The 13,339-nt window shown below is 36.3% G+C and overlaps 1 protein-coding gene across 1 annotated transcript in view; it reads right to left on the minus strand.

The window, feature by feature from the left end:
- LOC146766776 (uncharacterized) overlaps nucleotides 1-13,339 on the minus strand; it is a 372,272-nt gene that overhangs the window by 32,273 nt on the left and 326,660 nt on the right. The window contains exon 7 of the mRNA XM_085586012.1: nucleotides 2,632-2,665. Within this exon, the coding sequence (XP_085442138.1) occupies nucleotides 2,632-2,665 (34 nt within the window). The remainder of the gene's footprint in view (nucleotides 1-2,631; nucleotides 2,666-13,339) is intronic.

Here is a 13,339-nt window from a genome sequence, read left to right on the forward strand (position 1 = left end):
TCCATTCCAATGCATTTTCCATCCCTGTCTAACAACAGTGGAGCAAAGGCAGTGCAGGCCCATGTCCCAGTGCATCCATAAAACAAGAATTTAACCCCTCAGAGAGGAGGTAAAACTCCAAAGAGTAATTGTGTCTGTGGCACATATAAGGACCAAAACAACATCTGCAGTCCCACTGCACTTTCTCCAAGCTGCTTGTGGAATTTAGTGTAATCAACTTATTTGTATAAGAGCTATAACTGTATCATATTTTTTCCCTAAAGGAAAGCAAAGGAATTCACCAGAGCTCTTCATATCAATAATCCCATGGCATTTTACATGTATGCATTTCAAAGTACTGACTCCTCTATAATTTAAAAAATCTAGATGAGTAAATGCTTAATTCAGTTTAGAGGATTCTTAAATAGCAATATTTAATTTAGTCCAATGGGAATATTTTCAAAAACTTCAAAGGAAAGAGAAAAGGAGCTCCCAAGCAGATAGGGGAAGGGGAGGTCACAGGGCCACAGAATAAATAGAGCTGTTGTTCCAAAATAGACAAGTATATTAATATACTTTTCTGTTATATTTACTATTTTTAGTTTCCACTCATAAATTAGGTTATGTTGTAATTCTATTTTTAGATGAATCAATATTTACTAAAATAAATCTGCACACATTCTTCTACTACCCCCATCACATTTCCCTATAAACTATATCTGTATGAATTATAGAAAGCAAGCCACTGAATTACTATTTCTTGGCAAGTATTACTAAAATTAAACACATATACTGATACTGGGGAGGTTCCTTTTACTTTTGTGTCTTCTGCATTTACCCAGCTCAATGCTACTCATTCTGAACTATTAAATAAAATCCTGAAAAATGAGGCAGTCTGTTTCATATGTTCTATTGGTGTTTTGTTCCTGTCTTGCTGTTTCAGCCAACTGATATAGCTGCCAAAACCAGATGCTTAATATTTGGTAGCATATAATAATATTTGTAGTATTATTTATTCAAGTGTAGTGGATATTGAGTTCTATCACACTGAAGGTTTCACAAGTATATCATCTCACAATTTTCAGTATATGTAAAAAACCAAAACACACAAACAGGATCCCTTGAGTTATAAAAAATGCTTAACTTTATGCACGTGAATATATACGGACATATTTCCTTCTGGAGTTGACTATATTAGAAAACTGCCATTTCAAATTTTTTTCCCAGCTAGGTTGTTGCAACATAAAAATCTTGTGGGGTTTATTCCTTTCTTTAAGGAGATCTTAAGTCAGAAATTATTCTATATCCATGTTCCTAACAGATCTCCTGGGAATTCCTTTCTAAATTCAGCAACACTGGTTCCAGCAAATGCCATTCAAAGATCAAAGAGAGACACCCTGAGCCAGCACTACACCAAGCAGATGTTTACTCCCAGCACCATTTGCAGCAATGAAAGTTGGCACATATCAAAAAATCAGTGCTCTTACATGATGATGCTAATTTTTTTCTCCATCTTGAATACAATCTGCACAAGAGAATAACCCAGAAGAACTACCTCTAAGTTGGACTAAATGGATGTGAACAAACAGAAATATAAGCACCTTGTAAAATATTTGAACAGATAAAACACCTTGAACTAAGCAACCAACCGTGTCTGGTTTTCTCTCAAATTCAAGTTAAGTTCTCTGTAACAGACAATCAGAAGTCATATACTCTAGCAGCCACTTCTCTTTGTCATTTGTGAATTCTAGTCCACTAACAACTAAAAAGATTCAAAAATAATTAATCTGTTTCTATTATTTATTTCTCAATTTCAGTTCTTTTGGTCTTTACTCATTCACAGAATATCTCCTAGACTATCCTGAAACCCATCTTCCAATATGTAAGCTTTTAATATAATCATCCAAATTCTGAAAATGTTCATCTGTTGTTATTCTGCTTGGTTTTGAAGTTAAAGAACTCAATCATATTTATTATAGCTGATTTTAGCAATGTATTTATTTAAAAAATTATTTTATGTTCTTCCACATAATAAAGGTATCTCAAACAGCTCAGATGGTGATATATTTGCCACAGCATCCTAATGGCAGCTTCAGAAACAAAACTGTCAGACATTTCACAGTGTTGGCCAGGGATGTTTCGTGTATTCCAGCCTGGCAGTCAGTTTATTGGTTTAGATGACTTTGTGCTGATAATAATTGCTCTGCAATATTTGTTCAGCTTTGCTTGGGTAAAGGACAAGTCTGGTCTGAGGAAATTCAGAGCAGGTCAGAAGGAAGATGCTTTTAGTACTTAAAGCATCAACATTTCTAAAACAAGCAAAATGGCAAAGATTGAGAAGCATGGCATTAATACATGCTTCACACCACTACAGAGATTAAAAATGGTCAGTCATATTCATTTTGAGGTCAGCAGGACTTTATTCAGTATTATCCTGCATTAAGATCTAAACTTTATCCTACCTTGCAAAGCCAGGAAAAGTTTGTTCATGTTCATCAAGAAAAGACAACACTGTAAGATTACAACAGTGGATATGGCTGACAAGGTTATTCTTAACAAAATCTCATCTAAAAATCAAATAGTGAATCCTATTATGTCTCTGAATGGTTAATAATTTATTCTAGAACTGAAGAAATATGAATATGAACTGACCTTGGAATCCTGAGGCTGCTGACAGGGACACTCCCTGAAAAATAAAACAGCATTTAGATGTGTTATTAGTTATATCAAAATTCACCCATATATTGCAAAGAGTAGCTAAGCTATTATGTAGACAAAACATTTGAATAACAGCTTCAGTACATTCTAGAATTACATTTGACTTTAAGCACTTACTTATCTGAAAATTATTCCTTGTGCTATCAAGGGGGAACTTAAATGCACCCCTAGAAAAAATTGAAAAAGTTCTACCACATATTTGTTCTTTCTCTTGCAATTTCATTTTCTAATCAATAAATTCAGCCTTTTTCTTTGACAGTAAAGCACGATTAATTTGAAATAATTTTCTTATTCAATCTGATAACTGTGTAAAGCTGTAAAAAAAACAAAACCAGAGGAACATATTTTAAACTAATGGCAGAATTATAACATTAAAATATAAGTAGACTTAGAGATATCTATAATAAAGTCCCCACTTGTGCTTAGATTTTTGATAAATGGACACAAACTCTATGGAAACTTTATTTAATAAAATACATTTTTTATTGAAAATGAGGACCATTTGCAAGAATAAGTTCTGTCTTTAATTTTAGTTCTGCATGTAATCATATTTCTGCCAAGTTTCCCTGAAATTTTCAGCTATACAGGTTTTTCTTTATCTCTTAATCTAAATTAATTAATTGCGTACTTGTTATACTATTTAAACAAACCTGCATGAGCAAGATATTCCTGAACCTACCCTTGTTGCAGATAAAAGTGAGAACAAAATATAAATTAATAGGTTTCTGGGCAGCAAACATCTGATGTCATTTATTTTTTAACAAATTTATTACCTATGCCATGAAATCCAAAGTTACCAAAATTATACTGGAAAAATGTTATTTTTAGAACTCTGCTGAGTTTTGTTATCCAAAGCAGCTTTGTCTTAGCCAAATGTCACAAAAGGACACTTGACCCAATGAGACAGTGAAGGTCTATAAAAGAATCCTGCACTCTGATGCAGTGCCAGTGCTCCAGAGTGAAGAAATATATCTGATTTTAAAGCACTTAGGGCACCTGTAGTGGAAATTAATTTGGAATAATATATAAATAAAGTCTATTAGATTCCACACAAGTTCTAATGAGATTTAGCATTAATAGATTGAAATTGATTTACTTATGCAGGCTTTAATATGAGTTTGAGGACAAGAGAGATCTGCCCTGTCTTACTGCACAGCACTGCAGGAGAACAAATGTAGGTTGTTTGTCCACAGACACAGTAAAAGCATCAGCAGATTTCTAATTTATTAGATTTTTTTATTTATTTGCAATTGTCTGACACATTCAAACTTCCAAAACAAATATATAATCTATCAGTGAAATTGTATTTATTGTATAATACCAACACAGAGTTGGCATCATAAAGTTAATTTATTTCAAATGTGGGCAATATCTGTATTAGCACGATTGCTTTCTGTACCATTTTCCTTCACTCACATTGCTTTTTGGAGAGTGTGTAGATAACAGGTTTCTTGTTCTAAAATCATGCAACTTTATGAACACTGCAAAATATTTTAGCACCTTTAATACAACTTCCAACCAGTAGTAGCCAGTTACAGACTGTGCTACTTAATTTTCAAATGTATTTGGCACTGTTTTAACAGGAAGCTCCTTGTTCTAACATAAACAGAAGTTTTCTGTGCATTCTTATTATGATTTATTTTACTTTTTCTCAGGCACCTGCAAAATATACATGTCTCAGGATCAAAAGCAACCTTTTATAAAACCAAGAACTGCTATCTCGTCTTTTCCCTAACCTGATCCTGAGAAGGAAAATCTTTGTAAATTCTGCTATTTTCTGCTTCAGTACAAGAGTTTGCTGTTTCTGGGATACAAATACTGTGTCCATCTTTAAGTGCAAGGAAGCTAGATGGAAAACTACCCAATCTTCATCAGTGTGAGAATGTGACAACTCATCCAACTGAAGATCAGCTCTCTGGAGAAGAATTTGAAGATTATTAAAGCTAATTAGAGAGTGGCAGACAAGTTGGTTAAGAGGACATTGTAGAGATGTGTATACAGGAAAGGATTTTTGACAGCACAGTCTTTGAGCAACATCTGAACAGCTTGTAAAATGAATTAAATATTATTAACATTTTAATAACAGGGTTGGCTTGTGGGTGGCAATGGGGAACCAATGTCTGAAAGCTGCAGGGAAGCTGTTGTCAGACAACTCGATCTTACTGCCCCAAGGTAAAACATTAACAATTCAGTGGGCATTTTTGTTATGCCACAAATGACATGAATAAAGGTGGCCAAAGCCAAAGCACAGGCAAGGTCTGTCTTTTAAAAGGTTTCTTTGGGCAGCAGAGAAATATTTTTCTTTTAAAAGGTTTCTCTGGGGGGTGGGAGGGGAAGGGGGGAGGTGTTGCTCACAAAAGAAGCTTGAAAATGTAGAAATTGTAAATTAGTGTAGGGGCAGTTCATCCTGTTTATCCTCTACCTGTGCCACTGCTGCTTGGCCACTGGTAGAAATGCCCATTATCTGTTTCATTTCTACAATCACAAAGACTCAGAGCTCTGAACACTCAAAATCCAGTTCTCCAATATAGGTTTGCTAATAAAAATAATCATCATGAACCCTTTGCTTTGGGACAATAGCACTGGTCAGGTTCAGGTTACCTCCTCACCAGATGCACATTCACAACCTTACTGCTGCAGCTGATAAAAGAATATTGTCCAGTTACAGAAATCAATTAGGATCTTCAAGTCCTTTTCAAGTATGAATAGATCAATTTAAAAAGCATAGACTGATAGAATTTCTCTAAAACCATTCTTAAGAAATACTACTAAATCTTAAAAGTCAATGGCCAGTGCAATAATGCATTAGGAACTAAGTATTTAAAAGTTTTAAGTATATTACATATTAATGTCTACAAATAAGCACATAGGCCTGGAAACTCTTCTTACATTAAATTTAGAGTGCTGTAGTATCATAGATTTCTGAGACAGTCCCGATTCACAAGCATGCAAATGAGAGGAGAGGCCAGTCCAGAAAACATCATCAAGAAAGATTAGGAAAAATAACCAAAAGGCAGATTTCTTTCTTCTGTGTCAGATAACAATTTTGATGTACTGCCTTTTTCTTTTTTTAAGATGAATTAATCCAGTGGGATTTGTTGAGGAAAAAATGCCTTTTCAAAGTAGCAAACATCAGTGCCTCAGTAGAAAAAGAAAACTCTCTAGTTGTAATATGCAATAGAAAAGGTTGGCCTTTCAGTACACTTTGCATTCCTGACATGCAGATACACATTAATGTACCAGCTCGGTGCTCTAGTAAAAACATCTTTTCTAATTCCTAATCCAGCCTCCCAGAAATGAGTGTCTGACACTAAACCCCTTTAAACTGTTTAGGCTCTCAAGTGGGATTTGTGTTTTATATGTACTTGTCATTGTAATGGAAAACACACTGTCCTAATGCCAGGTTCTTAAAGCAAGGAGGGTCCTTTACAACAAAAAGCAATTCCAGGATTTACAAAGCAATGGCAGAGAGGTTTCTCTTAAGGATGGATTTTAGCTAATCATGTAAAAGCATTCTATGTATCCTTTTCTAATGCAAAATAAGGATGACATTGAGGGTGCTTGGGCTGGGGTTCTGAGCAACCCTGTCTACTGGAAGCTGCTCCTGCCAATGAAGGGAGGTTGGAATGCAATTATCTTTAAGGTCCCCTCCAACTGAAACCATTCTATGACATTTCTCTGAAATGCAATGTATTTATAAAAGCTTTGGTTGATTATGGAAATAGGCATAATTACGCAATGGAGACGTGAGGCTATCTGTGGAATTACAGTCACAAACCATTCAAATTCATGAACTCTGTGTATATATGCAAAGCTGAAAACATCATTGGAACTTCAGCAGAAAGCTGGTCATTGCTTCCTTTAGTCTGTCTTGAACTTCAGTTCCTAAGGGTGCCTGTCATAGGGTGATACTCCCTAGTCACTGACTTAAAGCAGTTTCACTGAACATGTAGCTATTCTAAAATGCAAGCACTGAGATTGAGGCCTCATTGTCAGGTCACTGGCAATAAAGTCACCTGTAAAATGTATGTGATAGTTGATGGAAGCTCTTCAGCAAGGAAAGCCTTTATAGCCTTCTTCAACAGCTCAAACAAATGGTCATCTACATGTACCCAAACCTTAAGGGGAAAACCCTATCTCCATGAATCCCAGGAAATTACTGTGTAATCTCATAAAGGGGGAAAGAACACTGTGGGAGGTAAGGAAGTCCATTCAGAACATTCATTGAGATGCAACTTCTTCTATTCTAATCCCTAAAATAAATTGTAAAGTTTAAATGCTCCACACAATCATTTTGGGCTTTTTTCAGGCTGTTTGTACATTGAAACTAAAGTCATAAACATGAATGAGGATTAAATAGCTAAACTGATGTATTAATCCCTGCCCTTTAAAAGATATAACCCCAATGTCTCATATTCCCTCTCCTAGCACCTTTAGTTTGTTCTTGGAGTTTTGCTTTCCACTTGCCATTCAAATGCACTCATTTGGCTCAGCAGACTAAGGAAGTGGAAGGAAGGAGTATGTGGCCAAGAGTGAAGAAAGACTTTAAGAGAGTTGGACCTCTCTTCAGGGACCATCTAACCCCTACCCTGTTATAACCAGCTCTCCCTCAACAGCAGAGGGTTTCCTTTGAGTTGACAAACCAGATACATCAGTTCAGTGCAAACACCCTCCTGAAGTGACTACATGGCCTGTAATACTCCAAATCCCTTATTTGGAGGTACCTAAGGTGTGCTGAATGGGATGGGACTGTTAGATCTTGTTCTGTGTTTGCTCATTCTGCTGCAGGCAAGTAGCACAGAAGGATTCTCAGCTTCTGTGAGAGGTTTCAGTACACATTTACCTGACAGTGGAAGTCTGACAGAGCACAATTAGACTAAAATATAGCTCTCAGAACAGGCTGCTCTACAGACAAGCTTGTCTCTGAATCAAACCTAGAAGCTTTTCCTGTGTATAATGGCAGTGTGTGTACTCAGTATAATATTTGCCACACAAATGATATCTGGAGACATGTCAGATGCTTGACCAGATCCAATTAGAAACCAAGGGAAAACCACAAGGATCCAACCATCAGAACTAACACACACTTCTTTGGTTTTAAAATACATCTTACAGAACCTTTAGCAGTGTCATTAGAGCAAGACTAGCAGCCATAAGTTACTGTTTCATGTAAGATTAAATGACATCTTTCTATTAACGAGGAAACTGCAACCACTGTAATGTACATGGTCCACTCACAGCAGGGAATTCTTCACTGATCAGTGCAAACCCAAGAGGATTTCATGTCCTCCTTGCAGAGGTACAGAAGGGGAAAGACAGCACTCAGCTCTCCTCACTGCTGAGCCACAGCCAGTGGCAGCAAGGCTTTGATAACAGTGTATTGTAAATGCAGGTGAACCCAGTGGGAAGAAATGATGATATCTGACTCCAGTTCACAATGCTGAATTATTTCTTTGTTATAACTATACTAAAATACATTAATATATTATTTAATAGAGACATTAAAACTACAAACCTACTTTTATGTCTACCATATCTAACTTAACAACTCATGACCCTGTTCTGGAGAGTCCAGCCCCAGGTGGATTGGGTTTGCCATCAGGCTCAAACAATCCTCACCAGAATCCAATCAAGCAACCAACCCAGGCAAACAATTCTCCAAACACATTCCACATGAGGAAAACAAGGAGCAGAAATAGAAATTGTTTTCTTTCTTCTCTCTGTGCTCCTCTCTGAAGAAATCCGAGAGAGAAGAATGAACCTGCCGTGCACGGGGAGATGCTGAAAGAGCCCCGGGGGTTAAAGCCGAGTGTGACACAGGACAGGTCACGGCCCCGGTGCCACACATGCAGCCCTGCAATGCCCCAAACTGTGTCAACACTTTGTGCTGCACACAGACCAATTACTAATCATCTTTCCCTTCTTTCCTGCTGCTAACAGGCCTACAAATAATGCTTTAAAACCACTCTCTGAGACCTACCCACATAACTTTCAGAGCAGAAACCAAAGTAACATAAATGATGAAAAATCATTTATATTTCAAGGTGAAATGTCTTTGAAATGCACAGAAAAGAAAAATCCTGGTTAAAATTAATCCAGAAATACCACTGGATTGAGGTCACTGCAAGGATCCTATCTGGATTTGAATCATGCAAAATAATCAATTAAGAATCAAATTTAAAATAAATTCAAAAACAAGAATTTATCAGTATATATTCAAAAGCATTCATACAAATGTATTTAGGTGTTGCAGAACACTTACCATCACTCTAGCACTACTAAACAACTATAAATCTATTTAACTAACCTGTTAAGGGGATTTTGGATCTGCTCTGTGCTGCTAGGGAATCAAAACAGCTGGAGCACAATGACAACTCTGCTTGTGTGAAGACTGGGGATGATTAGGGTCTTTAATAGGCAGCTCTTCCTGATATTGCTATGTGAAAAACACCCCCCAAACATCTACATAAAACTAATAGTGCAGACCTAATAAATGTATTATAAGAAGCATGAAGTTTGCTCTTAAGGCTTGCTTCTCCCTCCAAAGTGTATTTGAATGCTGGTCCTGAAATAGATCTGCTCTGCACTTATGGCATACAACACTTGGTAATGAAACAAAGTTTAGCCAAATATTTAAATATTTTCTCAACTTTAGGAGAAGGGGTCACTCATAAACCTCTTATATACCATGTTGGAGTGAAATTTAAGCCTAGATATATGCAACACTGCTAAACCTTCCAGCCTTGTCCAGTATCAGATTGAAAGAAGGAAAAATCCCCCCTGGTTACATAAAATACAAAAAAAAAAAAAAACACCCAAACAAAAAAAAAACAACCCAAAAAACCCCACAAACAACAACAAAAAACACACACACAACACACACACACAAAAACCCCACAAAAAACACCAAATCAAAGAAGGCAAAAAAAAACCCCAAAAACTTTAACAATAACTTTAGCAATACAACAAATACTGTTGAGTTCTCAATTCAAAATTATCTTTCTATGCACTCCTGTTGTATGTCACTATTTTAATTTCACTCACACATAAAACACCTTTACAGCTACCTGCTGATCAGAATCTGACACAAAGTTGTGCTAAAAGAGTTTTGGCTTCAATAATACATATGGTTTTAAAAAATACTATATATATATCTATATAAATATATATCTTGTGTGCATCTTATCTCTTTGAAAAAAAGTGATTTTTTTTTTTCTTTTTAATGTAGGTTTTCATTACTTGCCAAGTGCTTTTGGTCAGCTGTTTATAGAAATCCATTTCTAATACAATTTTAAATATTGTGAAACAGGCAAAATTTTTTCATCTGTGCTCTTTCATTGGACAGAGAAAAATAATCAATAGTCCCTTATTACATGAAGACACAATGGCAGAGGTTAATAAATGTGAAATGAGTTCACCCAAGGGTACCTAAGAACAGGTAAGAATGTGATACACCAACAAGTGGCATAGCTTTCTACTACAGCTCTGCAGAAGCTTTATGTTTGCTATTTCACCTAGAGAAGAACATGAATGATGACTCTGGATTGTTACAAAATGTAGGTAACAGGTAGGTTACCTACCTAGGCAGGTTCCTAGGATGGAAGAAAGCCAGGGAGGGTCTAATACAGAGCACCTTCAGACACACTGATTACTTATTTCACATCATCATGTATATAATTACATGTAATTTATTCCAGTATGCATAGTTACATGTGCATGGAAGCTGTTAAGGCAAAGAAATGTCTGAAAGAAAAGTACAAACTACTTGTAGTACCATGCTTCATTTCAAGCTGGTAACTGAAGCTACATCAGTGAATTTCTGTCAGCAAACTCCAACTGCATCAAATGCTTCTGGACCTTCAGCTTATACAGAATTATGATGGCTTCAATTCCAAATGCAAAACTTGTAGAGGTCACGAAGAGCCATTTGTCAAGAGAATTAAGCATATAACAATTTGAATCATTCCAGAAGCTAATGAGGAACTCTAGCTCATGCTGCAAACTATAGGAATTAATACAAATGCACTCAGATCCACCTCATCCAGCCAGCTCTGACAATGAAATGCAGCACTATGGGCTGTGAGGTTACCCTGCCAGCACTGGCTTATCTTTGTGTTTCAGCTCAAGGGTCTAAGAAATCACACAGTTTTATACTGTAAACTCTGTACAGGACCATGCAAAAATAGATTAATACTGGTTTGTTTCTGCAATACAGCCACTGCATGGCTATAGCTCAGTGAAATCAGCAGCATTTACAATAAAATCAGGTTTTAAAAGACTTCTAGAATGCATATTGTAATTTCTTCCCCACAACATTTTACTATCACACTGAGTAACAACCAGTTGGAATTTACACTCATCTCTTACTTCAAAATGATGAAAGGTCAGGCTTGATCACAAGTTCTCTACAAAAACTGCAGAGCAAAGGACAATGACTAATACATCAAACTAAACATTTGAGCGAAGTGAGACTCATGGAAGCAAACCCCTTCCTTTGAGAACCTGGAGACACTACAGTATAACAGGACAGTTAAAAATCAGTAATTAATTCCTCATTTATTTCCACAACAAATTACAGACATTTGGAAAACAGTAATAAATTTAAAATGGCTAAGACATGAAGATGAATGCACATAATCCCAACTTGATTACTTGGAAAGTGATTCAGAGGTACACTACAGTTGTTTTAGACTAAGAAATATTTTATTTGATTGTAGTAAGACATGCGGAAACACAAGGTGAGGACAAATATCTTCAGCAGACTTTTAGTAAGACCAAGCAAGTAATGTGGCAAGTAGTTTTTAATAAAGATATTTAATATATGCTTTAAAGTCTAACCAGAACTTAAGATAAAATGCTTTATATAAGGCAAACTATTTTTGTAAGAAGTAGGAGAGAAATCAAAACTATGAAAAGTGTCTAGAGAGGAGGAAGGGAAAGAAGCCTAAAAATCTTAATGATTAAATGACAAGTAAGGTCCAGATTAGACTACATCAGATCTGAAAGATATGGAAATCTTGAGAATTAATGACTCATTATGTGACCAATAACACTTGGAAAATGAGTTCATAGGAGAATAGAGTGTAGGGAGTATCACATCAGAAGGAAATAATCTCCTACCAGGGAACATACAGAAACCCATGAGTGACATATGAAGGGATTTCTGACCTATTCAGAAATCAGGCTTTTGAAATTTTCTCATTAAAGAACAACTGTTTTGATAGTCAAACAATCCAATTTATTCACCAGCTTCACTGAAGTTAATTACTCCACCTTACCCTGAGCAACAAAATTAAGGGGAGAAGAACAGCCCAGCCTCTATTAATGGTGCTGTAATATTGGAACTACAACCAAGCATTTTCCTAAAAGAGAGGAGGACTCCATACTCATTAATTTTCTTTCATGTGCTGCAAGCATTGCAACTGCAATGTCACATTCTCTGGTTTATACTCTCTCCCTGTTCTAAAGAAGTAGAGCTCCAGCAGTTTCACTGTAATCAGACTTTGCTACTCATACATACTTTTCACTAAATTTCTAGGAAAAATAAAAATAAAAACAAAGCTGGCATGAAATTAGGTTACACAGTATGAAATTATTTACAGCAACCCTCCAAGCCCTGCACCAGGGAAAGTCAGAGAGTCTGGGACAGCAGAATTTACACACCTTGACTGTACTACATCTGGAGGTCGACAGCTGGTTATTATGTACACCTAATTTACCCATGCTGTAAATACCACAAGTAGAGAAATCTATCCACCTAAGGCTTGTGGTTCAGTTGGTTTAGTATTTTATGTTTATAACAAAATGTAGAATAAATTATGAGCAACTCTTCCCCACACTTCGTCAGCAGTGCACAATGCTCCACAGTTTAAACACACTAAATAAAGCATCTTTGATCTAATTACAAATTTGGCAATAAACCTGACACCCAATTGTTTTTGAAAACAATTGCAATGATAACTTTACATTCCAACAGTTCTTCGGTAAATGACAAAAGGTATTGAAACAATTTGACTACAACTGACAACAAAGGACTACTTACAGTAGGAAAAAACTCCCAGCAGGCTAATTTTCCTCAAGCAATGATGGTGGAGGTATAACTGACACTGATGAAGGCTTCCAGGATCAGGATTTATTGGCCTTCAGTGCAGCCTGTTATACCCTTCATCTTAAATGCACTGCACCTGTGTGCCCTCTGTGCCCTCTGTGATTGGTCAGTGCCCCTGGGCACTCATTACCTTTAATATCGCTCACCTGTCCTGCACAGCTGCAGCCAATTGGGGATGAGGCTCAGCTGCAGCCCCACTCCCAATTACCCACACTGTGTGCCTAAAGGGATACTGAAATTATTGACTACATACTAACTCAAATCCCAAGAAGAATACTGGAAAGTATTCTTAACAATAATAATTGGCTATAACAATAGCCAATAATAATAATAACAATAATAATATTTTGCATACCCATGCTAATTCTCATTCCGCATATGCAAACTGTGACTTCAACTTTACAATGGCCTTATGAGGATGTGCCTAAGCATAATTAAATGAAAGTAAATTGACTACAGACAAAAGCATTTGAGGAGAAAGACTTTCTAGATAATAGTTCTCAATCTCACTGAAAAATGGCAGGTAAATATTCC

This window comes from Lonchura striata, chromosome 8 (genome assembly GCF_050655825.1).
Source record: "Lonchura striata isolate lonStrDom1 chromosome 8, ASM5065582v1, whole genome shotgun sequence".
NCBI classification, from domain to species: Eukaryota; Metazoa; Chordata; class Aves; order Passeriformes; family Estrildidae; genus Lonchura; species Lonchura striata.